Source organism: Centrocercus urophasianus, unplaced genomic scaffold (genome assembly GCF_019232065.1).
Source record: "Centrocercus urophasianus isolate 14NV4802_14NV808 unplaced genomic scaffold, USGS_Curo_1.0 seq_11, whole genome shotgun sequence".
NCBI classification, from domain to species: Eukaryota; Metazoa; Chordata; class Aves; order Galliformes; family Phasianidae; genus Centrocercus; species Centrocercus urophasianus.
Window position 1 is genome coordinate 45088935 of NW_024884253.1, and position 25466 is coordinate 45114400.

At 39.8% G+C, this 25466-nt stretch overlaps 1 protein-coding gene and 1 long non-coding RNA gene across 2 annotated transcripts; one reads left to right on the forward strand and one right to left on the reverse strand.

The window, feature by feature from the left end:
• The first annotated feature begins 71 nt into the window (after nt 1-71).
• On the forward strand, nt 72-22717 carry ABHD3 (abhydrolase domain containing 3, phospholipase). The gene is made up of 10 exons (XM_042839651.1): nt 72-250; nt 1713-1876; nt 4384-4566; nt 6263-6308; nt 9019-9131; nt 10639-10716; nt 13222-13395; nt 14049-14097; nt 14182-14347; nt 20717-22717. The coding sequence occupies exons 1-10, from the start codon at nt 104-106 to the stop codon at nt 20893-20895; spliced, it is 1299 nt and encodes a 432-aa protein (XP_042695585.1). The 5' UTR covers nt 72-103; the 3' UTR covers nt 20896-22717.
• LOC122171854 lies at nt 21045-25376 on the reverse strand. Its single transcript, XR_006172111.1, has 2 exons — nt 23718-25376; nt 21045-22984 (listed from the first exon to the last, which is right to left on the reverse strand). It is a non-coding gene; the product is annotated as an uncharacterized LOC122171854 (long non-coding RNA).
• Between the last annotated feature and the right edge of the window lie 90 nt (nt 25377-25466).

The following is a 25466-nucleotide window of genomic DNA, read 5'->3' on the forward strand; positions in this document are numbered from 1 at the left end:
AACGCGGAGCGGTGCCCGGCGCCGTGTGCAGCCGGCGGACAGCGGGAGCCGGGCGGCGGCTCCTCCTCCTCTTCGCTCCGGCCGTGGGTGGCGGTGCGGCGCGATGGACTGGCAGGTGCTGACCCGGGAGCTGTCTCTGTACCTGGAGAACCAGGTCCGCGTGGGGCTCTTCGGCTCCGGCGTGGGCTTATCCCTGGTGCTGGGCTTTGGCGTCGCCTACGCCTGCTACTACCTCAGCAGCATCGCCAAGGTGAGCGGGAGGGCGGCGGGCCGGGCTCGGCAGGTGTCTCACTGACAGCGTCCCGCGGCCCCTAGAAGGTCACCTCGGCCCCTCGGCGGCGGGCCGGGCGCAGCGTCCCCTCCCTGCCAGTGCCGGGGGTGCCCGGCGTCCTTGCGGCGAAGTCAGCCCGCAGAGGGCCCTTCCGCCGGGCCGGGCCGGGCCGTGGAGGAGCCCCGAGCTTGACTGCGCGGCCCTTCCGGAGCGAGGGGATGCGCGGCCTCCCGCAGCCCGAAACGCGGCGCTGGGGCTGGAAGGGGGGCCCGGCCCGGCGGGCGTGGGATGACGGGCTTTGCCTGACGGTGTCCCGCAGTGCAGCGAGGTGGGGAGCGGTGACTCGGGAAGGGACTGAGGAATCCCCGCTCCGATGTGGGGTTTAGGAGCAGCACGGGTAACGAAGGAGTTCCCTGCCCTTGTGTCTGCCCTCAGTGCCGGTTTAAGTACTGTTGGACTTGCTGCTGCTGCGTTTTGGGGCTCTGCCACCCTTGTACATCTGTGTGGTACACTGAGTGGTTTCACACACTATTTGGGTACAGTGAGCCTGATCCCATCTAAAGCGGCCCTGCGGAGTAATAGTGAGTGCTTCATTGAGTGCTTAACCAACTGAAAACACACATATGCAAAGATTTAAGGCTGGTAAATACTTGCACGCCGCCACGAGCTCCCATAGAACTGCTGAGAACATTGCCTTCCTCTCCATCAGAAAAAGGACACTTTATTTTTGTGAGAGGAGGAAAATAAAGGGTCAGGAGGACACGCTGCTGCTGCTGCTGCTCTGCGTGCAACGGTTTTCTTCAAATCTGTTGTTGTCTTGCTACTGCCTGCATGCTGGAGAGTCAGTGTAAAAGGGAAGCTTAAGAAACACGGTTGCTGAAGTATGAGTCACTTGGTGTGACAGTTTCCTGATTAATTGGAATTGAAGTATTCTCACAGTGAGAAATATATCTGCATGCAGAGCGTTTTAGAGGTGAGTGCCAATGCAGTGCGTGCTGTAGCGTGAGGTGGGAGAAGGAGTGTCCTACCAGGTTAAAATAGGAACTGCAAGAGCACAGTCCATATCCCTGGTTAAACTTCATTTCTGCATCATACAGGAAAATCGATGCAATACAGTCTTTCTCACTTGCAGTGTTATGCTATGTTTTTGGTTCCTCGGGGAAAGGTCTGATGCTGGTAGAAATAGAGCTGGAATAATATATTATCAGAAATAGGTAAGGAATCCTTAATGCTTAGTGATTTTTTTTTCAGTTGTACAATTTTGGCATTCCATTTGTTTTTTGTTTACTTATATCCTCATTACAAAAGGAAAAAAGTATTGTAAATAAATGCATTAAAGAAAACAGTCTTCTGGGACAGGATTTAAACAGACTTTTGTTGATTTATTACTTGTTTATTTTTCCTCTGAATACCCATTCCTGACTGTAGTCTCTCTTCCTAGAAACCCCAGCTGGTGGCAAGCAATGAACGTTTCTGCCGCTTTCTGGAAGAGTACTGTCCTGTTGTGACAGAAACTTACTATCCCACGATTTGGTGCTGGGAAGGTCGGGTGCAGACACTCCTGCGTCCCTTTATCACCTCTAGACCCCAAGTACAGTACAGAAAGTAAGTGCCTTTCTTCTAGAAAGTGACTGTTTGTGTAGCCAGTGGTTACCTTACTCTGGGTCACAGCTACCATTATTGCTCAAGCTTGTGCCCATATATTTGCTTTATGCTCATCTATAAAACTCTCTCCTAAGCTTGGTATTGTTTCTGTCCTGGTCTCAATATGCAGTAAATTTAGAAAGTCAGGATCCCTATTCCAGCTCAGAGAGTTTTGGAGCATTGAAATACTGGTGTCAGTACAGCAGCTGATATGGTTATATGTTCAGAGACTGGTTGAGATTGGAAGGGACCTCTGAAGGTCATCTGATCTAACTCACCTAGAGGTTGCCCAGGTCTATGTCCCAGCAGCTTTTGAAGATCTCCAAGGAGGAGATTCTTCAACCTGTGCCAGTGCTCCATCGCATGCATGGCACAGAAGTGCTTCCTGATGTTCAGAGGGAACCTTCTGTGTTCCAGTTGTGCCCATTGCCTCTTGTCCTGACACTGGGTACCACCGAAAAGAGCCTGGCTCTGTCCTCTTTGCTCTCTCCCTTCAGGTACTTGTACATGTTGATGGCTACCCTCTTGAACTGAACAGGCCCAGCTCTCTTAGCCTGTCTTCACAGGAGAGATGTTTCATGCTCTCCAACATCTTCATGGCCCTTTGTTGGACTCTCTGCTGTGTGTCCATGTCTCTCTTGTGCTGGGGGACACACAACTGGACCAGCACTCCAGGTGTGGCCTCACTGGTGCTGAATAGAATCACCTCTCTTGACCTGATGGTGAGACTTTGCCCAGTCAGCCCAAGATACTATCAGCCTTCTCTGTGGCAAGGGCATACTGCTGACGCACCTTCATCTTGGTGTTCACCAGGACGCCAGGTCCTTTTTTGCAGAGCTGCCTTCTAGCTGGGTGGCTCACATCATGTTCTGGTGCCTGGGGGTTGTTTCTCCCCAGGTACAGGACTTGGTACATCCCTTTGTAGAACTGCAAGCAGTTCCTGTGAACCCATTTCTCCATCCTGTTGAGATCCCTCTGGATGGCAGCAGAGTCATCTGGTGCATCAAATACTCTGGTGATTGAATGCTTTCATTTTTGAAAGGTAATACTATCACTGTCTCCGTTCATTTAACCAATATGTTCAACCTTAATCATGGCACGGCTGCTCTCAGCCCAGTTCTGAATATAAAAACTGCAGACGTCTGGAATTTTCTGAGTTACTTTTACCTCTCAGGTTTATCTTGTGTTCTTTGATGCCTAAATTCTAAGAGGAAAGAAATTAAATGTATTGTTTGTCCTTAGCTGATCTCTCTCACACAGAAGTGAGACTAAGTCTGGCAAATGAGGCATTTGGCACAAGAGCTAAGGAGAAATACTTTTATGCTCCGGAACCTGGACACAGCACAAGTTGTTTCAGCTCTGTTTGCATGGTAGAATAGATTTAGCATTTAGCAGTTTCCCTTAGTTTTAGTAACTAGGAAACATTTCAGTAGCGTGGCCATGTCCATTTTTTGTAGCCTTGCTTGTATACTCTCTGTTGCAAGGTTTGTGAGGAAAGAAATGTAGTTTCATGGGGCAAAGCTTAATTTGCACCATTTGAGATTGTGTTGGCAGTACATGCTAGAGTTACATCTACTGCCCACTACTGAAAAAGGGCAAAGCTGACACTATGAGTTCAAGAAGGCTGATTAGCTTTAAAATCTGTAGGAAGTTCTATCAAAACTGTATTTTCAAATGAAAAATCAAATGCAAAGAGGACTTAAATTAAAAGTTTCTACATTAACTCCCTCACACAATGTATTCATTACCAGAGAAAATGGAAGATTCTGTATGTGTCTATTAAAATAAATAAATAAATAAATAAATACATATATATATACACTGAAACCACTGCATTGCTTAATGCATGCTCAGCTTCTTGGGATAGTATCACATTTGCTACATTCTGAAGATACATATTTTAGGAGTTCATGCTAGCAAAGTTGGTGGAGATACAGGGTGAAATTCTGGCTTTGCTGATACTGTAAAAATGGAGTAGTGTCTGTCTGTGTTCCATGTGTTAAAAGCATAGCAAAGTGTCATCCCCTGTACTCACAGCTTCTTTGAGTAGAGGGAAAAAAACACGTGATAGATTTTTAGCATGCTGCCCAAAGTGCTATCAAAAGGTTCTCAGACCACACAAAGGAAAAGAAAACTGTAGTAGGCAAGCCTACATAAAATAGGAGACAGTGCCAAAAGCCACGTTAGTTCCAAACTTCCACTACATCAACAGCAAACGATGAAAGGTCAGCTCTTCATTGACTGTAAGCTGGAGTTGTGCCATGACTGACCGCACTAACTCATGTCACCTGGAGGTCTGATTCTTTAGGAATGTTGTACCTGTAAATATACTGAGGTGGTACTTTTATTGTTAAAACACAACGAACAAAGTAGATTTCATACCTGGTAATTTTTACAGTTTAAGCACTCATATTAGAATGCATACGTTTTAAAATCTAATCATGGTTGTCTTAAAATGTGCCTTTCAGTGAGCTCATTAGAACAGCAGATGGAGGACAGATTTCGTTGGATTGGTTTGATAATAATGACAGCTTATATTATCCGGATGCCAGCACAAGACCTACAGTCCTGTTATTGCCTGGTCTGACGGGAACAAGCAAGGAATCCTACATTCTTCATATGATCCATCAAAGTGAAACACTGGGATATAGGTGCTGTTGTATTTCATTACTTGTATTTTGCGTGCAAGGTCAAATAGGTGTATGCAGGAGGCATCTTCCTAAAGTAAATGAGATTTAGGGAAATTAGTTTATATAAGAAAGTATTAGAGGTAATAATAATAATAATCAACAAATTATGTAATGGGCAGTAAATTCTAAAAATCTGTTTTAGTATCTACATATGTGCTCCAGAAATTGCAGTGAACACAAGCTATGTCTGCATAGGTCTTTACTGCCGTGTCCTAAACTATAGCATCAGCACTTGTGTACCTTCACACTTCCTTGAGAAGGGGTTTGTATTCAGCTTCACAAAGCCTTGTGTGGATGGATTGCTGGCAGCAGGCACTGGAGGAGGTCAGCTGCTGAATGCCAGAACTGCCCGATTCAGTAGCCTTCAATTCGTGAGTGCAGAAAGGGAAGCCAACCCACTCATACTGGTAATGCTGCAGGAAGAGGTTTGTCACCTCTTGACTGCCACTGTGTAACTTAGTTTTGTTATTAAGGCTTCTGGTCAGAATTGGGTATAATGAGTGGATTAGTCAATGAGTAAATTCCTTTATGTAATCATATTCCTGCAACTGTGCTTTAAAATACATTGTCATTGTTCCAAGATTGCTGCTTGAAATGTGGCATTTTGTAACTGCAGACTGGCTTCTGGTATTGACAATATGAAGTTCTTCAAGTATATATGAGTGTTTGTGCTCATTTCTGGCTATTTGTTCTCTGTTTGGACATCTGGGTGACTGCTTTATAAATTGTAAAAATACAGCAGCACTCTTAGCTGTTTAAACTGCTTTTAAAATCACTAGTGCTTCAAAACTTATTTGTAAACAGCACTAGAGGAAGAAAGACCCCAGATCAACAACTTAGAATTGCTTTTAAAATAGTCCCAAAAGAAAAATCTGCATCTGATCACCTAACAAAGGAAAATATAACATTAAAAAGGAGAACTTCAGGTTTTGTTTTTAAACAGTAACATTTGAAAAATAGCAAAGTAAGTCATTTTTTTCATTATTTATTTTTTCACATGCCTTTAACCCATCTAAATGTGTATGTTTTATTTAACAAAGTTATCCCAATGACATGGTAGAAAAGCAATAGAAAAATAAGATTCATTAAGAAAGCGTTTATTCCTAAGGCAACATGTAACTGCTAGAAAATTCAGCAACTCCAACATAGAGAAAGCAGAAATGTTGCTGTGCAGGACAAAAAAAAGATCTTGTACATAATGTAGATGCAGCTGTTGTAGTTTTGATTTGGGTCATTTATTGCTATTTCATAAAATGATGTGTGATGGAGAATGTCTGCATGTAGCTCTCCTTTTGCAGAGCACTGCTTTAGGCTCAGCACTGCACTGGCATAACTTACAGCCTGTAATTGGCCAGCTCTGAGTGCAGGCAAGCAAGATCCATGCACTGTTGTCAGGTAAGCCATGCAGTTCTCATCCTGCAGTCTGACCTAGACTGACAGATCACAGAGTTCACTTACAGTCCCATTGACTTCAGTGAAATCCCATTCTGGTATAAAGGTCACTCTGCACCTGTCAGATTTCAGCATCTGTAGAGCAGTGAATGTTTATGTGCTGAACTGGCTTGTAATTCTTTATGTATTTTCATTTGTGTGCGCGCATTATTTTTTAAGATGAACAAACAATCCGTATAATTGAATTTGCTTTCTCAATTTTCAGATGTGTGGTTTTTAACAATCGAGGAATTGCTGGCGAGGAACTTCTGGTAAGGATGAATGTTAAGATAAACATCTCTCGTGTGTAATTAGTATATATATAACCATCGGTGTCTATTGGTAAGGCTCTATTTAGATCAGAGAGGCTCATAGCATATGTTGAAAATGCAGAGAAGAACATCTCATCTGGTAGATCAATAACGAGCAGATATAACCTTTTATTTTAAATCTCAGAGACCAACTGGTCAAGACAAAATTGTTTTTGAGTAGGAGCAGTGGTAATTACTTTTACGATTGCCAGTATCAATTTAAGCTAAATTCTGATGTGGTTAAAAGCTTGTGCTGTTAAAATTGATCTGTATTATGTGTTACTGAATTAATGAAGCAGATTTATATGGATAGCCGTGTCTAAAAATGAAATGCATTTTTCTGTATTTCTCTGCAATTATGACACAAACTCAGCTACAAAATAGCTTTGCTGTGTGTCTGAGACATACATGTCACGTTAGCCTAGAAATAACTGGCAGTCCCACAGATGATAACATTGTGGAGCTAAACATTTCCTGCAGCTGGGCACAAGGCGTGATGAAATACTGCTGAATAAGCTTTGTTTCTTCATATGTGTTTTGTTGAGAGTTTTGCAGCTGGTATGAGTGTGCATAATGCTCGGTATTGTTTTGCATTTTTTAATCCCCTGGTTTCAAACTTAAAAAGCTCTGAATGTTTTCCCATAATCAGATAAAATATTTCAATGCAAATATTGCCATGTTAGGGTAGTTTTCTGCATACTTCTGGAGATGGATGTACAAAGCAGTTTTGTGACACACAAAGTCCTTATTGATGAATTTCTGAAACGCTAACAGAAAAGATCTCTTGTTTGGATGCATTGTGTGCAATTTAGTGTAATCGGATTTACATGTTTAAGCATTATAAATTCTTACTGTGAAGCGAAACAGCTGAAATTGTAACGTTTTCTGTAAGGGGGTTTCTTTACTTCAACATGAAATCCCTAGTTAATGAGTTTGAAGCATGGTTGAGCAGCACAGTGGAAGTTAGTCATGCAAGTAATTATTTTTCTCATCTCTTTAAAGATGGATGTAAATTTACACTATGTGATAGCTGTATAGGGAATCAGCTAAACAAATTAGCTGTCTTTTTTTTTTTTTAATTAAAAGTTACTGTGAATTGTTGTTATGGAATAGTCAAATACTAAATGACCACAGCCAATGTGAGCTAAGACACTGTCTTAAAATACCTTAGTACAATAAATAGGTATCCTGATAACAGTATCAGGAATTAACTGAAATTAAATAGTTTTATAACTTTAGTTAGTTTTATAAACTTTTAATCTGATATACTTTCACTTAGAAGACATTAGACCTTATTTACTAAATGTAATTTATTTTTCCTTGTAAACTTGACAACTTAATTAAAATAAAACACATTTGCACCATTTATAATTACTAGGATGTAATAAAGGGTACAGTGATTCATGTGGATGAGAATTGGAAATGCAACATAAATGGAAAACATCTTCAGCTTTAATTATCCAGATTTAGTTTTCTCTCCTTTTTTTTTTTTAATCTTTTACTTCAACATTTTAATATTCATGTTAAGTGTACTTCAAGTAATTAACTTCTTCTAATTAAACTTGATAAAATTGTCCACAAACATCCAAGCTGTTTAACTGAAAACAGTTTAAAACAGCAACAAAAAAGGAAGAAAAAAAAAACACCTTAAAATACAGTGTTGCTTCAAGCAACAAAAATTAAATCAGTTAATTTAAAATAGAATACTTTTATAGTTAGTTTTAACGTTTGTACTGAATTCTGGCAGACTGGCCACTACCTTAAGTTAAGTCGAGGTCACTAACATGTTTAGTAACAACTACAGAGTTAAAATTTCTCTTGCTGTTGAAGAAATCTAGAGAACACCATTAGAAAAACAACAACAAACAAACAAAAAAACCCCAAAACCCATCACTGTGATTCCTACTGTTCCTGTAAGCATTTAGCTCTCTTACTCTGCTCCACAAAGTCTTCAGGTTGTGACCTGTGGTAGTTGTATGCAGGTGAGGCTCAAAAGCCAGGCTTATCCTACCTTCAGGTAAGCAGGGAGGGGAGTATCCAAGTACCAGTGATGGCAGTGGGAGGCATTCCACATTCCAGTTCAAGATCTGAAGAGCTGCAGCCGGTAGATAGAGTTGCGTTGCTTTTGTTAATAGAGTATAGTAGTAAAGTGGGTAAACTGCATACTGAGTTTTTATTTATTTGCTCATATTGTGTATAGAATCTAAATATAGTCTACCTTTCAAGTTTGAGCTGGCAGAACTTGAAATCTAGTATTTTCTTTGGCATTTGAATGTGCATGGTGATGGTCAAATTGTCATTATACCTATTTTTTATTAGTAAATTATAACCTTTATGATGGTTTTCATTTCCTTAGGTTATCTTAAAAATACTGGTGCTTGTCTAGTTTTATCTAGTTTAGCTAGTGACTCTGTGGTCAGACTTCACCTAATGATTTGATAGTTGCAGGTAGTGAACATCTTTACTACTTATTTTATTTTGTAATGATAGCAAGAGTCTTCTTCGTCCACCTCCTCCTGAAATGCTTGGGTTTCTGTTTGCTATTTAATGCACTTTCAGGATAAGTGTTAAATTTATCTTGTTATATAAATGCCCCACTGTACAGTTTGCTTTGTCCTTAAAGGTTGATAAAAAAGCTTATGGTGGCATTTTTCCCTATGACTCCTTACAGACTCCAAGGACTTACTGTGCAGCTAACACGGAGGATTTGGAGGCAGTTATTCATCACATACACAACTTGCAGCCCTCAGCTCCCTTCATGGCAGCAGGTGTTTCTATGGGAGGGTAAGGTATTATGTAACAGAACTCTCAGCTTATCTGTGATCTTAATAAGACTGTTACAGCATGATTGTAAATTGTAATTATTTGGCAATACTTACTGCAATTAATTTTGGTCTGTCTGTACTTGTGAATGTTCAGAAGACTTTTAGAAGCTTAACTTCCTTGAGGCTTTTAGCTCTGTGTCAGGTAAGGCAGAAAGTGGCCAGTGTTCAAAAGATACGAGGGAGGAGAACAGAGGGACAAACAGGGAACACTGACAGATTGACAGAGAAACAGGTGGGCTATATAATCTGTGGAAGCTATGAAGACCATCTTTGGAACAAAGGAATATAAAATAGAGACTAGAGCTAATGTACCTGTGTAAAATATCTTTCTTAACAGTCTCTGGAATTTACAGGCTTTAAAAAGATTTTCAGTCTGCCTGGGCTCTGCAGTGTGTGGGTAGGTTGTGCTGGAAGAGATGTGGGTATCTGCTCTGTCTCGCTCAAAAGCAAGCAGTAGCATTGTTACTGAAGCCAGCATGGGTTGATTTTAGCATGTGGTGTTAAGACTTGCTGTGTCCTGGCTTGTGTCCAAAAAGCATAGTTAGAACACATAGTGATAGAACAGTTGCTAGAAAAATCACTGCTAGAAAGTAGGAGAAATGTTCAGACAGCCTCTTGAACAAAAACTGGACGAGCAGAGAGCTTCCCTTAGAAACATAGCAGGCACAGTGGAAACTTTGAGATTTCTTTGTCATGAGTTTTATGGACAGTGTGCAGATAACAGACCTGTACATTGACATTAATCTACTAATGACTTGTAGGAGCTTTGGGATAAATATGGGCTTATTCAAGCATTGTAGTTATTACTAAAATCAGGAACTTGGAAGCCTTTTAAATCACTTAGGCCAATGTTTTTCCATTGTTGCTGTTGAAATTTGGTCAGTATATTCAGGATAAAGAGATATGGACCTCTTCAGTTTGTCAGTATCAGTCTTTCCGGATAGTCCAGGTTTGGGTCCACTACTCCAGATACCACCTCCTAAGTGCCAGAGCAAGAATCACTTGCCTAGACCTGCTTGTTATGCTTGTACTAACATAGCACAGCATATTGTTAATCTTCATTGCTGCCAGGGTGCATTGCTGATCTATGTTTGGCTTGCCCAGTCTTTTTCAGCAGTGCCACTCTTTCTCCAGTCATGAATCTGTCTTAGGTGTAAGACTTCATATTTGCCTTCGCTGAACTTCACAAAGTGTCTGCCAGTCCATTTCTACAGCCTGTTGGGGCACTGAGGATGGCAGCTTTGTCTTTTTGCACCTGCCACTCTCCATAGTTTGGCCTGCAAGCCCACCAAGGTTATAGTTCATCTCATTATGCAGTTGTTAATGCAGTGTTATGCAGTATCAGCCCCAGTATTGATCCCAAAGGAACATAATGTTAGATCCAACTCCTTCAGTTGTGGATTTCACGTTCCTGATCACAGCCATCTGAACCTAGTAGTATAAGCCAGTTTTCCACCATGTTACAGGTCACCTATTAATACTCTGTCTCTCCACTGGCTGCATGGAGACCATGGAACATTGTCAAAAGCCCTGCTAAAGTCAAAGTAAGCAACGTTCTCTCCTTTCCTATATTCTTTGAAAGCAGTCAGCTTATTAGAGCAGTCAGTCAGGCATGCTTTGTCCTTGCCTGTTACCAATCACTGTCTTATTCTCACATGCTTGGAAATGGCATCCAGATGAGAGTCCCAAATTTGGGCTGACCAGCCTGTATTTCCTCCTCCTGTTTTTGCAGAGTGTGTGACATGTACTTTTTTTCCAGGCATCAGGAATATCTTATAGTTGCTGCAATGTTTCAAAAGTGATAGCAATTTCACAGAGACCTTGGTTCTCTCCTTCTGGAGCTTTGGTGCACCATAGTTCATCCCATATATGTCCAGTTTGCATAACTGAGTCCTCGCTCAGTCTTCCTCTTCCATAAGTAACACTACAGTCTCCCATACTCTGCCACTAGGCAAAGGGACCTAGTAGGTCTGAGAACAGACCTAACTTGAGCAGTAGAGACAGAAAATGAAAGGTACTCTTGGCATTTTATAAATGTTTTGTCCTAAGATCCCCTGTTCCTAAGATCCCGCCCTGGTCCAGGGCGGAATGCAGGTTGGTCAGCCTCATTCTTTGAGGAGATCCTCTAAAAGCCATTTCCAGTCACACAAAGGATGAGACTGGATTTATCAAGGACACGGTATGCTTGAATGATCTGATTGCCTTTTGTGGTGATATAACTGGTTTCATTGTTGAGGGGTAAGGAGTGGACGCTGTTCTGAGCATTTCGTTTGTTACCAGTGTACTTAGGGAAGCCCTTCCTGTTCTTCATGTTCCTTCCCAATTCTAATTCCAGCTGAACATCAGGTATTCCATAGCATCTTCTGCATGCTTGTGCAATGACTGTATCTCCTTGGCAGCCAAACGCCACCCGCCCCACCTTCCACCTTCAGGATATATTTTTTTAACTCAATCAAAAGTCCACATGGGGACTGTCTCCATACTTCAAAATTAATTGGAGCACTCACATGTTTAAAATTAAGCAAGAGCAGAGATTTCACCAGGAGATATTGTGAATATCATCCCCTTGTCCAAAACTTACAATATTTTTCATTATTTATCTTTTTCCAATTTTTTATGAATTTCCAGTTAAGTTACATAGGATGTATTTGCCCATTTGAAAAGAAACATAGACATTCACTTTACAAAGGTATCAATATAAATAATCGTCTGATCTTTGGTACATATTATTTTGGAAAGAGATTTAGTTTTCTAACATAAATATTCCTAAACCTTCTCTCCCCTACATATGTTCTGTAAATGCTGTTAGAAGCGGTTTCTTCTGCTACTGCAACATTTTTAATTGGTTTATGGCTCATTTTTCTTCTTGGAGTATATAGACCCAACCTATGGATGGCTCATAGGTTCCTCCTTTTCTGTGAGCACAAACTACCTAGATCCTATATGTATCACGCACAGCTTTCCTCGTTGGGTTTAACTTGAGTAGTTTGCAGGCACACATTCCCCAGCACTGTTAGTTATTCTTTTCCTGCTTATTCCTACCAACTGGTGAGTAGGCAGGAACCTACATCTCCCTTCTGTACTGCTATCCTGCAATTTGGTGGTAGTGTGCAGGGATAAATTCTCTGTGATGGCAGGCTGGTTTACATTGTCATTGCTATAGGCTGTCTCCTACAGTACAACAGATGAAGCCAAGGTATAGAGTGTTGGTGATCCAGGAAGCTACATTAATTTCTGGAGCTTCTAATGTTTTGACTTCAAGACTTGATGTTAAAATGCTGCTTGGAAATTTTGGGGTATCAGGCAGTCAAGTGAAACAGTTATTTTTCTTTTACTATCTTCTTGCTAATTTAATTTTTCAGCATCTGAAGAGTCAGGTACTCATGAACTCTCCCTTTTTTCCAACTCAATTAAACATCAGCAGTACAGGCTGTAAGTCGCAATTGGTCAGAAAGGCAAGATTTATACTAGTTTTTTGAGTCATTATTTGTTAGTTTTATTAATTATCTATCATTTCATTCTTTACATGCTTTCTGTTAAAGAAAACATGTTCTCTCATGTGTCTGAAGTGGGGTAAAGGCATTACGTTCAATTCCAAAGACAGTTTCATAATGATGCAAGTGTGCCAGGTGTGCATTTATCAGGCAGACTGATTAGATTTACTGGTTCAGGAAGTCTAAGAGTTGTAAAATTGTAAAACCCACTAACAGTCAAGAGTACCTGTTCCATGAGTAAGGTATATTTGCTTGATGTTTTCCTCCCCTTCAGTGATATAAATAAGACTAGCACATGTATCTTTATTTTTAAATGCACTTCCACCCACTTCCCACACGATGCACTCGGTTCCTTTCTGAATGTAGAGAGAGAAAGCAAATTTCATGAGTCATATGCTGATAACATTGACTACTTTTTAGAAGTATTAGGCACAACTGTAAGGCTCATGCTGTAAGAAAAAGCAGACAAAAAGATGCCTGATTTTTATGTTTGCTTCAATCTAAAGCAAATAACTTGATAGTATATATGTTTCTGTTTTTCATTTCTGTTTGTAGCATGCTTCTTTTAAATTACCTGGGCAAAACTGGCAGAGACACTCCTTTAATGGCAGCTGCAATTTTCTCTGCGGGTTGGAATGTTTTTGAATCTGTAGAATCTCTGGAGAAGCCGCTAAACTGGCTTCTTTTCAACTATTACTTGACTACTTGTCTACAATCCTCTATCAGCAGGTGAGTTGCCTTCTAAACTATTTGGCAAGATGGAAGGATGTTAGCATAAGGTCTATAGCAGGTACAATAACACTGGGAAAATTAACACTGTAACAACATTTTACAAAGTTGTCCTGCATGCATTTTTCTACTGGCTTTGAAATCAAAGGGATCTTTGCAAGAAAAATTGTCATCAATGTGACTACATTTCTCTGTTCATCTGGGGAGTCAGCAGAAGATTAATGTACTTCTGGATTTATGGAATTCGCCAATTTAATTTTTTAGACACCTACACATATAGAGCTTGAGTTGTATACTTATATGCATGTGTTGTATATACTAATTCTTTTAAGTCAGCTTTGATTGCAGAAACGTGGAGAGAATTAGTTCATCCTTTGTTTTGTAAAATTAGGTTGTATTTTATATTTCAAATATTTAATTCTCTGAATGTCAGCTTCTTATGACTAATGCAGATTTTGACCATGTTGCTGGATGTGCCTGCAAAGAAATGAACGATTCTTATGTTCTTGATTTCCACAGGCAGATTTTTCATACAATAAAATTTAAAAAAGGCATGTTCTTGATAGGGAGTTGTCTATACAAATGTATCTATGGACCAGAGGGCTTCTACATCTGTTCATATAACCCTACAATTTTTATTCCTTTCTCTCTAGGCATCGGCAAATGCTGGAGAAATTATTCGATATGGATCTCGTGATGAAGGTATGCAAAAATGTTACTTTCACTTTATTTTGATGGTGTTTTCCAAATGCTGACATAATTCCCTGTTTGAATTCTGTACTTCAGGCTAGAACTGTTAGAGAATTCGATACACAGTTCACTTCAGTCATGTTTGGCTACCGTACAATTGATGATTACTATGAAGATGCCAGCCCATGTCTCAAGCTGAAGTCTGTAGGCATTCCAGTATTATGCCTAAACTCTGTGGATGATGTTTTCTCACCAGGTCATGGTAAGTTTAGCTTTTTTGTTGTATGTAAATATTACTTATACATAGGATCACAACCTCCAGGAGCTGGTCAGTCTTGCAGTTTACTTAGTATAAAACTCATACAAAACAGTTGGGTACAGAGGGGCCTGATTAGAATAGAACACAGAAGAAGCATATGGGGTGGCAGCTATTAGCTTTTAGTCTCTGTATAAAAGCAAAGAAATACAGGCATTTAGGGTGTGATTTTTTAAATTTTTTTATTTTTATTTTTATTTTTTTTCACTGTAAGAAAGCTACCAGATGTATTGCTCTCCCAAAAGTGCCTTTTTCTATTAACTGAGTATGGAGACAGCCTGTAACAAGGAGCTTAGTTAGAGATGTCTGGACTGTAGGCATCCAGAGTTAACAGAATTTAAAGCAAATATTCTTTGTTACCATTTTTTCCCTAGTCCCTACAAAGAATGTCTAGGGTTTGCTTATGTCTAGGGTTATGCAGGTGACTCAGAGTTCCCTTGTTGTTGCTCATGATTCCAATGATATGAAATCCAGTCCCTGAAAATTAAAAAGGAAGAAAGCATGTGGACCAAAATCTAGGGCAAGAGAAAAGATACAGAAGAGTTGAGCTTCTAAAAGGGGATGTGTTATAATCAATAAAAAACCTGTCTCAAAAAAGATCTGCTTATTCCCGCAGTCTGTGTATTGGCTACAGTGTCTAAGAAAGAAGAGAGAAAAGAAAACAAAAGTTAATGTATAAGAAAATCACTATAATGAACAGCTGGTTGAGAACACCAATGTAGTGAGCATCTGATACCTTTAAATACAAAGTTCATTCTGTTGATTTATCTCAAGGAAGTTTTCTTCTGTTACCACAAGTCAAGTGAGATTATTGTAGAATGAATCACAAAATTGAAGTTGGTAAACAGATTAGAACAACAAACAGAAGAATGAAGGAACTGAAAGATACTGTATACACGTGTATGTTCTATTATGTATGCCCACATATAAAGCATACACTGAAAAATGCACATATTTTATGTTAGTATTTTGAAGACCTGTTAGAGACAAATGTGTCATGAACAGAAAAGGGCCATTCCAGTGGAGTGCACTAGAAAAAAAGTCTTTTTTTTTTTTTTTTTTTTATCCTCTTGAACAAAAATTGTCTGTGCTACTCAGGAACAATATAAAGAGCTGGCAGCCACCTATTCCTTACACTGGCCAAAACGGTGACCTTAAAAAAAAAAAAAAAAAGTAAGATCAAGGTAAACATAGTGATACTCTTCCAGAATACTTCATTGACCTTTGACAATTAATAGTTCAGAAATGTAATAAGACAGTGTTTTATTTACTAGCCTCTGTAGGATTTTTTTTTTCTTGAGTTACTTTCCTGCTGCAAGCATACACTGACTTGGAAATGATAATGGATATGGCTATGACCTTCAACTCTGTATCCAAATGTAAAATCTGGCTAGTCATTCTGAAGATAATTGTTTACTCATGGATGACTTCCCCCATAGTACCACTAGGTGTTCTAGTGTGCTATGTTTCTGCCTCTCTGATTCACCCGTTTAGCTTTAGCTTGGTTTGTGGTTTCTATTCAAAAACGAAATACTGTGACAGGAGTAAGCTGGCTAGTTAGCACAAGTAGCTGCAGTGGTGAACTAGACAGCGTACTTGTATCTCCGAGAATACGTTAACCTTATTCCCACTGGGAGTGGGACCTTTGCTAGATAGACTACAGCTAGTGCACAGATACTCCATCCCCCAAATCTGACATCGTGAAATTAAGACTGAACACAGGTAAACACTTCTTTTTTTTTTTTTTTTCCCTTTGTGGTTGGCCACACACTGGAGAAGGTTGTCTGAATAAGCTGTTTGAACACATCCACCCACAGAGGTGTGTCCATCAGGTTTTGAACAGTTCTGGGCAGCCTGTTCTATCTGGTCCTGTCTGAGAGGGAGTGAGCTAGATGATCTCAGGATCCATATTCACTGGATCTGGGATTCTGTAGCTTGACAAACCATTGGATTGAGTCCCCTGGAGTATGGCTGTACTGCATTTCTCCTCTCTTGGAACTGGTCTTTAAATGAAACATGGCTCTTGGTGAACAGTGGATTATAAGGATGGTCTCTTGTTTAAGGATCAAACCTATTCTTAGAGCTAAACAATAAAAAATGCCTAAGGTGTCTTGCAGTATAGAGAGAGGTGAAGTAGAGCATCATGAAGAATCTGAAATAATAAATGTTGCTATCTGCTAGAGACTGTCCATCCCCTCTAGAACTCTGACTCTAGCTTGCCGTTCTCAATGAAAACATCTGTGGGAGCAGGCATTCATTTATTTCTTGTTCACAGAATTGCACTGTTGTCGTGATGGTGATTCGTTTACTCTAGAACAGGTCACCAGAAAAAATACTGATACACAGATAATAGTATGACTGTTACAGATGTGTATCCTTGACTCCTTTTTAGTTGGTGCCATATGTAACAACTTTTTGCATTGAGTGCTGGTAGGAAACACAGGGCACCCCAATTAACAGCCTAGAATTTGCAGCCACTACCGTCAGTTGCTGGAGGTCACCCATCTTGACGCTTCGGCTGTCCTTTGCTATCAAACCTACAAGGCTGGTGTTATTCTGGAGAGTGACTTTGTTTGTTTTGGTTTGTTGGTTTGTTTGTTTTGGTTTGTTTTTTGTTTGTTTGTTTGTTTCATTTTGCTTGAACTTTAAAGTGTGTGAACACATGTAAGCCTATGGCAACCAGAGAGATTTTCCAGTGACAGCTACATGGGGGATTCAAAGGCACAAACTTCCTTTTCAACCAGACTTCAGTCTTCTGCTCTCTTTGGGAACTGATTATTTCATGCCTCATTGTGGTTCATCTCTCCCAGTAATGCATGCCAGCTTTTAAGGTATCTTCAATTCCTTTTGTAGATAGCCCTCTATCTAGGAAACAGGCCTAGAAAACTCACTGGAGAGAAAGCTCTGCCAGAACTCTTTTGTGATTAAAGATCTTTTATAAAGCCAGCCACACCTGTCCTCCTACTCCAGAGTTTGAGGAATGCAAACCCAAGTCTGTTTTATCAATACACAATTTGCACTTGAAGAGAGACATTGTTTATAAAGTGCAAGTGCTGGCTCTGTTGCCTCTTATTACATGAAAACTTCTTGCATGGCTTCTATGCTTTGTACTTCCCAGCAATTTTTTTTTAATATATTCTGAAAATACATGCTTTGATATTAACTCAGGGTTAGAAAGACACAATTCATTTGCACATCCTTAATGTTGATGCCTAAATGTTCACAGAGTTTGGCAGTTGATGTATCTGTACTTTAATTCTGGAATGCAGTTCTCATATCACGTATTACTAACTAATGAAAGCAAATGCTTTCTTTGCGTCTCTCACCAAAATAATTGAAACAAGCCATTGCTTGAGGAAATATGTAATACAATTAGGTCAAGCCCTTTTATTTTGTAAATGTCAAAAATAAATTAAGAAGATGGAATGACAGCATTCAGTATCAGTGTCACATTTAACTTTTCATCTGAAGTGGATTTTTCTCCTCAAAGACTTTCAGCGACATATTAGGCATCCAACTTAAATTTCATCATACTAGTGCTTAGCTAATTGCTGCTGGTGTGTGTTGTGTCTAAGCTGAAACCCTACCCTTGAAGTTAGGTACTGTGCTTTTTACTGAACATCTCCAATGCTCTGAATCCAAACTTGATATAATTTCTCTTGGGTGTTACTTTGCCCCTTTTCTGTAAATATCCTAGTTTTTCTGTTGTCCTGCAAAGATACCACAACAAATTAATTCTGAACAAGGTAATTCTGCATGGGTATTTACACTGTGATTCTGTGATCACAAATTAGAGATCTGTGCACTGCTGGATCAAGCAGCAGTACAAATTTTGGTCAGTGGAAGCATACGTACAAGATTAGATTTGGACAAAGATGAATAGTAATGTCTTTTGGCATGCAACCCTGTAACCCAGAGAGCATCATATCCAGTGCTCCATTTTCTGCACTTTACATTGCAGAATTTGCTCTGTTGCACTATGGGCTTATTAGTGGATAGCTAACAGTCCCTGGAAACAGCTTTGAGAGAAGCATCATGTGGTTGCCAAATGTGCCAAAATGCATCATTTGCATTTTGGCACATTTTTCAGTTCTCTCCTGAGAAGCTGCAGAGCAAGAAACTCTGCTGGAGAAAAATCATACAAATGGTGACCTAACTGTGTCGAGAATGTGCCATGGACAGGCTTTCCTGTGCTCTGTAGGGGAGGTTAGAGCAGATATGTAACAGCAGGTCAAACTTGGCAGCTACTGAACATCCTCACTGCAAATGGAAATAAATGGCTACGTATTCAGCACAGTGCTGCAGCTTTTGATAAGAGCATGATCTGTGGCAGAATTCTGCTGTAAATGAATGTAAGATAGAATAAAGAACATTCAGGATGGGGAAGATGATGTTCACAAAGACCTGCATATGGCTCACACTTTACCCAGCACAGAAGAGTGCTGTTACTTATTTCTGTCTGGCCACCTCACTGACTTTTCTTTTTAGCTTTGCCTCAGCATTGCTATAAAAGGCCCAGATCCTGCATGTGGCATTTCCAATTTTCCAGCTGAACAAAGGAAAAGTGAAGCAATTTTTGTGCAGACAGTGAGAAACGCAATTCCTTCCACTTAGTAAAAGACTGAAATCACTTACTAAATGCTGGAATCAATCTACTTAAATGCATGCAACTTTAAAAGAATGAAAAAAAGGACAGTAGTGAGTAATGAAGAATCTCAACTTTGCAAGAGAATTCCCACTGCTCTCTGGAGCTCAAAGGCTGTGCGCTACTCAGTACACAATCAAGTTCCTATATCATGGGCAGGAGCCAGATAACACAACATTCAGAAAAAACACTAACTGTGCTGAATGTGCAGTGGTTTTAGCATCCATGTTGAGGCCTGGAGAGGAACAGAGCCAGAGTTGTGCCGCGCACTGCTGGGATGGACTTCTGAGGCACAGGCTGCTCTCATGAACGTTCAGATCCAGTGCTTCTCCCCAAAAATATTTTAAGGTGGGATCTGTTTGCTACTGTCACTGCATTCAAGATCCCATGCAGCTTCTCTAGCTGACAGTCCTTCTTTAGCTAAGGAACGGGCAACATGCTGTTCCTTTAGTTGATGAAAATGAGGGCAAATCGGCATCTGAAGCATGCAGCAGTGAGCCTGCCAAAATCCAAATGAAAGGAGGGAACGTGTGCATAGAAAAGGTAAAGATGTACAAAGATAATGACTATTCACCTTTATTGCAGGAAATGCATAAGCAGTAAAGAAGCACAGACCTCCAGAAAGCAGGGGGGACAAAATTCGATCAGAAAGGAAATGGGCAACTGACCCACCCTAAAGTGAACCTGATTTAATGTCTCTTTTAAAAAATGCTTTTTAATGCATAGGGCAGCATTGAAAGTCCTGTGAACAAGTCACTGCTTTCTGCTGTGGTGCCAAGGCAATTTTAACTTAGTGTATGACCTGAAATCGGATGTATTTTCTTGTGGAATCATAACCTTTTTTAGACAAATCCAGTGAAATTCCTACTACTTCCTTCTCTCTGGACAAAATGGGTATTCTTTTCCTGCTGCTCTGTCAGTCCTGAATAATTTAAAAAAATCTGAATGAATTTTGGTGGTTTTGTGTTGTTGTTTTGTTTTGTTATTTTGTTTGTTTTTATACCACAAAGATTATTATTTGTAAACTGGAACTTTAAACAGCATTCTTTACTGGAATGTATAGAGATTTCTGCTTGTTCAGGAGAATAGCATATTTAGTGTATGTAAAACTTCAGAGGAAACTGCTTAAAATAACAGTTTCTTGAATCAAGAGCACAAACACTACAGCTCCATAAAATTCTGCCATTGTGTTGACCAGTTCATATGGTGACAGTGTTATCCCATTTCCTCATCATTTGCTTACCTTGTGTGTTTAGATGATGAGTTCCTCAGAGCAAGCACTATCTCTCGCTATATTTTCATGGTGTGGTCTAAACATACAGGTGTAATCATATAGAAAAACAGATGCAATAATGATAATCCTGGGTTATCAGGATTAAGATGCTCAAGACCCCAACCAACCTGGCTTTGAACACCTCCTGGGACAGAGCATCCAGAACCTGTCTGGGCAGCCTGTTCCAGCCCCTTGTCTCCCTCTCAGTGAAAAACATGAACACATGATTTCTGACAGTTTTACAGCAGCCAGAAGGATCACACAGAAAACCTGAAGAGGCAGAAATGGCTTTTAACACAGCTCAGTTTCTAACTCCTGCTCTACATTTAAGCTTATAGTGCATATTTATTCATATATAGTGTAATAAATATCTAAAGTTCTTTTTCCTCCCTTTTAGCTATACCGGTGGAAACTGCCAAACAAAATGCAAATGTAGCTTTGGTTCTGACTTCTTGTGGAGGCCACATTGGTTTTCTGGAAGGAATATGGCCAAGGAAGTGCACTTACATGGACAGAGTCTTCAAGCAGTTTGTGCAAGCTGTGTTTGAGCATGGAAACAAAATCTTTAGCATGTAGCTTTGGCTATAGCACAATGGCACATTCCAACAAGGGCAGTTAAGCTTAATGCACAAATTTTAACTACCATAAGCCAGCAAATGGAGAAAGTCCATTACTACACGCAAAAATATTTTTTGCCTAAGATTTTGTAGCAAGAAACTAAATAATATGTTGTCACTTTTGTATTTATTTTTAATATGCCTTACTAAGAATGATCTTAAATGAAACAGCATTCTGCATACATCAAGTTGCATTTAACCAAAATCATCAAGTAAATAGATTGTAATTCCTCAAGATTTTAATTTAAACCAGTACGTATTTAGGAGAGTTAATTTAGATGGCTTTTAATATTAAAATGGCAACATTCAAAATAACATTTATTGTCCTGCCAAACATAGTACAAGTTGGCCCATTCCTTAGCTGAAGATCTTAAGAAAACATAAGGAAGGAACTCAAAGAAGCACTGGTTCTTCAAACAAGTCCAAATTGTGGCATGCTATTCCGTAGCATTAGACTGATCAGCTTTTGCTGTTTTACCCTGACAATATCCAGATTTAGGGCTAGTTACTGTGTTTTAAACTATGCCAATGCCATATTCATTTTACGTGTGTATTTTTTTATGCGGCTTATGTATAGCGTTTACATATAACCAAAAGATTCCTTTAAAAGAGTACTGTAATAACTTATGTAATTAAAAGACATTTTGCATTTCAATGTTTGTGTATAGCTGGGCATTGTCATATCTGTACTAGATACTCCATATAACTGGTAACTGTCTGTTATGTTTGTATTACCTTGCAAGAACGTTACAGTTTTAAATAAGAAACCATAGAGCACTAGGAAATTATGATATAGTCTGTTTTAAATTAAAAAATGTATCATTCTGAATCCATTATCTCTGCTATCCTTTCCAATAATTTCCAATAAGAGTGTAACAAAGTGTTTCAAGAAAGATGGGAGCTGGATATGGTGGTGTCATTGGTTTGCTTATTTGATCATGTGTCTGCACTTCAGCAATAGGTTGTCAGTCATTGAAGCCTCCACAAACTGATTGCTGCCCTGGTGGCTTATGAGGTGGCTGCCTGAGACAGTGCTGTTTGCAGCCCTGAAAGAGAAAGAGCTACAGTGGATCCTCGAGGAAAACGGACAACTTTGAAAACTGCTGGGAAGGTCTAATTTAGGGCAGAGTGAAACGAGATCTTGTAAGTGGCTTCTGTGGAGGTTCTCTCCCATGCTAATGATTGTTTGGGGCCCAGCATCACAAAATCAGGCAGTGGAGATGCCTTTGCATTTTCATTATGTTTTGAACAGGGTCAGTGCAAGAAGAAAACATGGATACAAAGCAAGTCAGGTCATCTGTCTTAAGTAGTATGTGAACAGTCCTCTTGCAAGGCAAGTATCCTAGTAAAGGCAAAGGCAAGGAAAGAACAGAATTAACTTTTGCCTTCAGATAAAGCAGAAATCAAGATACACTGCATGAAAGCTAATTTTATAAGGTGGGAGGTTATGTTAAAAATTAGGAAGCGTTTTCAAGTTTTGACTTTTTAGGTAAGGCATTGGGCTTTGTACAGATAATAAAGTCTAACTTACTTCTTACCTAATAAGGACAGTGGGAAAAGCAAAATGAAATTTTATGCATGTTGCTACAACAGATGAAATCAGCACATTAGTAGGGTGCCTTACTCATTCTTAAATTCATTCCCATTATAGAAGTTATGTTCCTACAAAAACAATGAGCAATAAACTGTGTATTGAGCATTACATTTGTAAAATCATTTGGGTACGGTACTGTTGAAAAGTCAGCAGCAAAATAAAAATAAAAAACCACTTATATTAAAAACACACCTTACTTATTAAATAAAAGTAACATGGTTGATGGCAGAAGTTCCGTCTCTTTGCACTTATTTCATTTAAGTCCAATTCCACACACAGATCCACATGATACATTTCTCTTTATAAGTATCTATTAAGTGTTTGTCATTCCCTCGATGTAGAGTGCTTTTGCTCACATCTTGTTGGGGAAAATGCTCTGTCCAAAGCACTGAATGCTGAGAGACAACAATCAAATTTTACTGTGGTTACCTTCAAACTTTCCTGGTCAGATTTTCTGAAATATAAGATACAGACACTTAAGAGCTAAAGAGACACAAGAGCTAATAAGAAACACTATAAGAAATTTTCCTATGTAGTGTTTTATATGTTGTACACAAAGCTTCACTAGCAAGCTAAAATACTGAGTCCAGGATGTGCACTCTGTTCAGAAGTGTGAATTCATATAGGCTCTTTGGCTTTTCATGGGAATCTGAGAAAGCAAACAGCAATAGGGAAACAGGTGTTGGAGATGGGGAGAACAACGTTGTTAGCAAAACACGTTAGTGGAAAGACAGGTAATGAGAACAAAATTCCAAGTCACAAAGGCACAGACACTTTGTAATTGCAACTTTCTTCTTGCTTCAGAACTGTGTAATAGCTGAAGTTGAAAGGAAAATCTAAAAACTGTCTAGTGCAATCCTCCTGCTCACGAGGGTGCCTATTACACATATGCTCCAGAACATAATCTCAGCTTGCTCTTGGAGCTTATGCAATGTACTGTTTATACTTGTGAGGCCTTCAGTCACCCGGAAACCATGCTGGATCTAAGCAAAGACTAAGGTTTTAGAGTACAATGTATTAAGTCTTGTCAAATAGACTAGACAAAATGAAAATTTAGAATAGAAATGAAAATATTTTTCTAAGGATGCAAAGAAACCAACCCATTGCATACATTTCACAATGAACAGAAGGATTAATGCTTTTTTTAGGAAGCCAGAACACACACAAGTATGGCTTACAAGACTTACCAGAATGGGCAATGGAGAGCAGTAAACAACTCCATGAGAGCTGCTGTTGATGAAATGGCAATTAATGCTGTTGGCATGAAGCAGGTCCTCATGGTTGTGTTCGTAAGGCACCAAGTATCAACATTCAGACATCCACATGCTGACTGTCATGGAGCACAGTCACTCTATGAACTAGACTGACCACTACAGGGATTGGAAAAGGCCTCTCCTTTCCAGAGTTACATCCAATATGTGTTTCTGGAAGCTCCTTATCTCCTCTCAGCTGCAAGTTGCCTCTTCCAACTGAGATTCAGTAGGCAATTGCTTGAGCCCTTCAAGCCAACAAAACAAAGCAGCTTGTTTTTCTCAACAGTTCCCAAACGTTTCAGACTTTGGGCCCCTTCCCTTTTTCTGTAATTGTTTGGACCTCTCATGCACAACTGACACACATTTACAATCACTGGCCTGGCCCCAAATCACTGCAAACCAGACATAGCTATATCTCCAACATACACGCTGGTTCCCTTCCTCAAAGCAGGTTAGCAATGTTTCTTGCCAGCCTGGAAGACAACAACTGCAGATAACTGCTGTAGAAATATCCCAGCCATATATATGTATACACATACATATTATTATTTGTTTCCATTCCAAGAGAGGGAAAGCAAAAATCTGCCAAACACACAGGAACCCACAATGGTCAGCAGTTCTTCACTGGCAAAAACCTCTTCTGTGGGATACAATTTTCCTGTCCTTTTTTTTTTTTTTTCCTACTAGACATGCAAGAATCCAGCCTCTTCCCTCCTCTTGGATGAGAGTATGGGGGCTTCATGAATCTGCAGAAAGGATAGGAATAAGATCCCCGTGCTGTCTCAGCTTCCTTTCCGGTCCATTAAAGGAACTATACATACAGTGATTAGAAAACCACTAGTCTAAACCAGCTTCACATGTGGCTTTGGCTAACCTGACTGAGAAATTCTTCAGATGCACTGGCAGTGTGTGCAGGGTTAATCACAGCAGAGAGGTTTAAGCAACAACTACTTCTGCATCTGTCAGTCACCACTTCCTTGCCCAGATGAGGTACCTGATAAGCAGCCAGGCAGGTTCACTAAGTGTTAACCTGTCAAAGGGGCTGCAAGGTCTCTGTGCTAGCAGGACTGCCATGGTAGGACACAGGATCAAGAACTCAGACTGCAAGTACGCAGCAATTCCTTCTTGAGTCAGCTGCCATTAACAGGCACTCCAGCAGTATTACACTTAAAATTAGTAAATAAAGCTAGGTTAAAATAAAATCCTTCTGGCTTTACACCTGTTCAATCAACATGTGTGTTGATTGAACACCTGTGTGTTCTGCTTGCTAACACAGCCTGTGTGAATGCAGTTTCTCCTTCCTCTGCAAGTCCTCTAGACTCAGAGTGAAACTGCCCCTAAGCACTGTTGTTTACAGTCACCACATCCTCTGAGGAGAACACATTTCTGAGATGCTCCTGTCCTATCAGCAGGGGAGACATCAGCTCGAACACTCAAACTGAAATTAGTGCTTCCAATGCTGCCACCTTCTGTGGGAAAGCTGGAAGTTTACTTGTATTCTTCTATTCCATTACCTGAGTTTTCTTGAGTTTTGGAATGCAATGCTTTACAAGAATGCTTGCTTCTTTACAAAAATTTGCTGTTCAGCAGATTACTATTCCATGGAAGGATGTGAGAAAAACCTAGCTTTACTTGCTTCATGGTGCTAAGAAAAAAAGATGTAAAAATATCTTGCTAAGTTTA

Bases quoted from the DNA above. Each gene is read 5' to 3' on its own strand.
- ABHD3 (XM_042839651.1), top strand. From the start codon at position 104: ATGGACTGGCAGGTGCTGACCCGGGAGCTGTCTCTGTACCTGGAGAAC. The intron at 6,309-9,018 runs GTAAGGATGAAT...GACTCCTTACAG, and splicing joins TTGCTGGCGAGGAACTTCTG to ACTCCAAGGACTTACTGTGC. The intron at 10,717-13,221 runs GTAAGCAACGTT...TTCTGTTTGTAG, and splicing joins AAAGCCCTGCTAAAGTCAAA to CATGCTTCTTTTAAATTACC.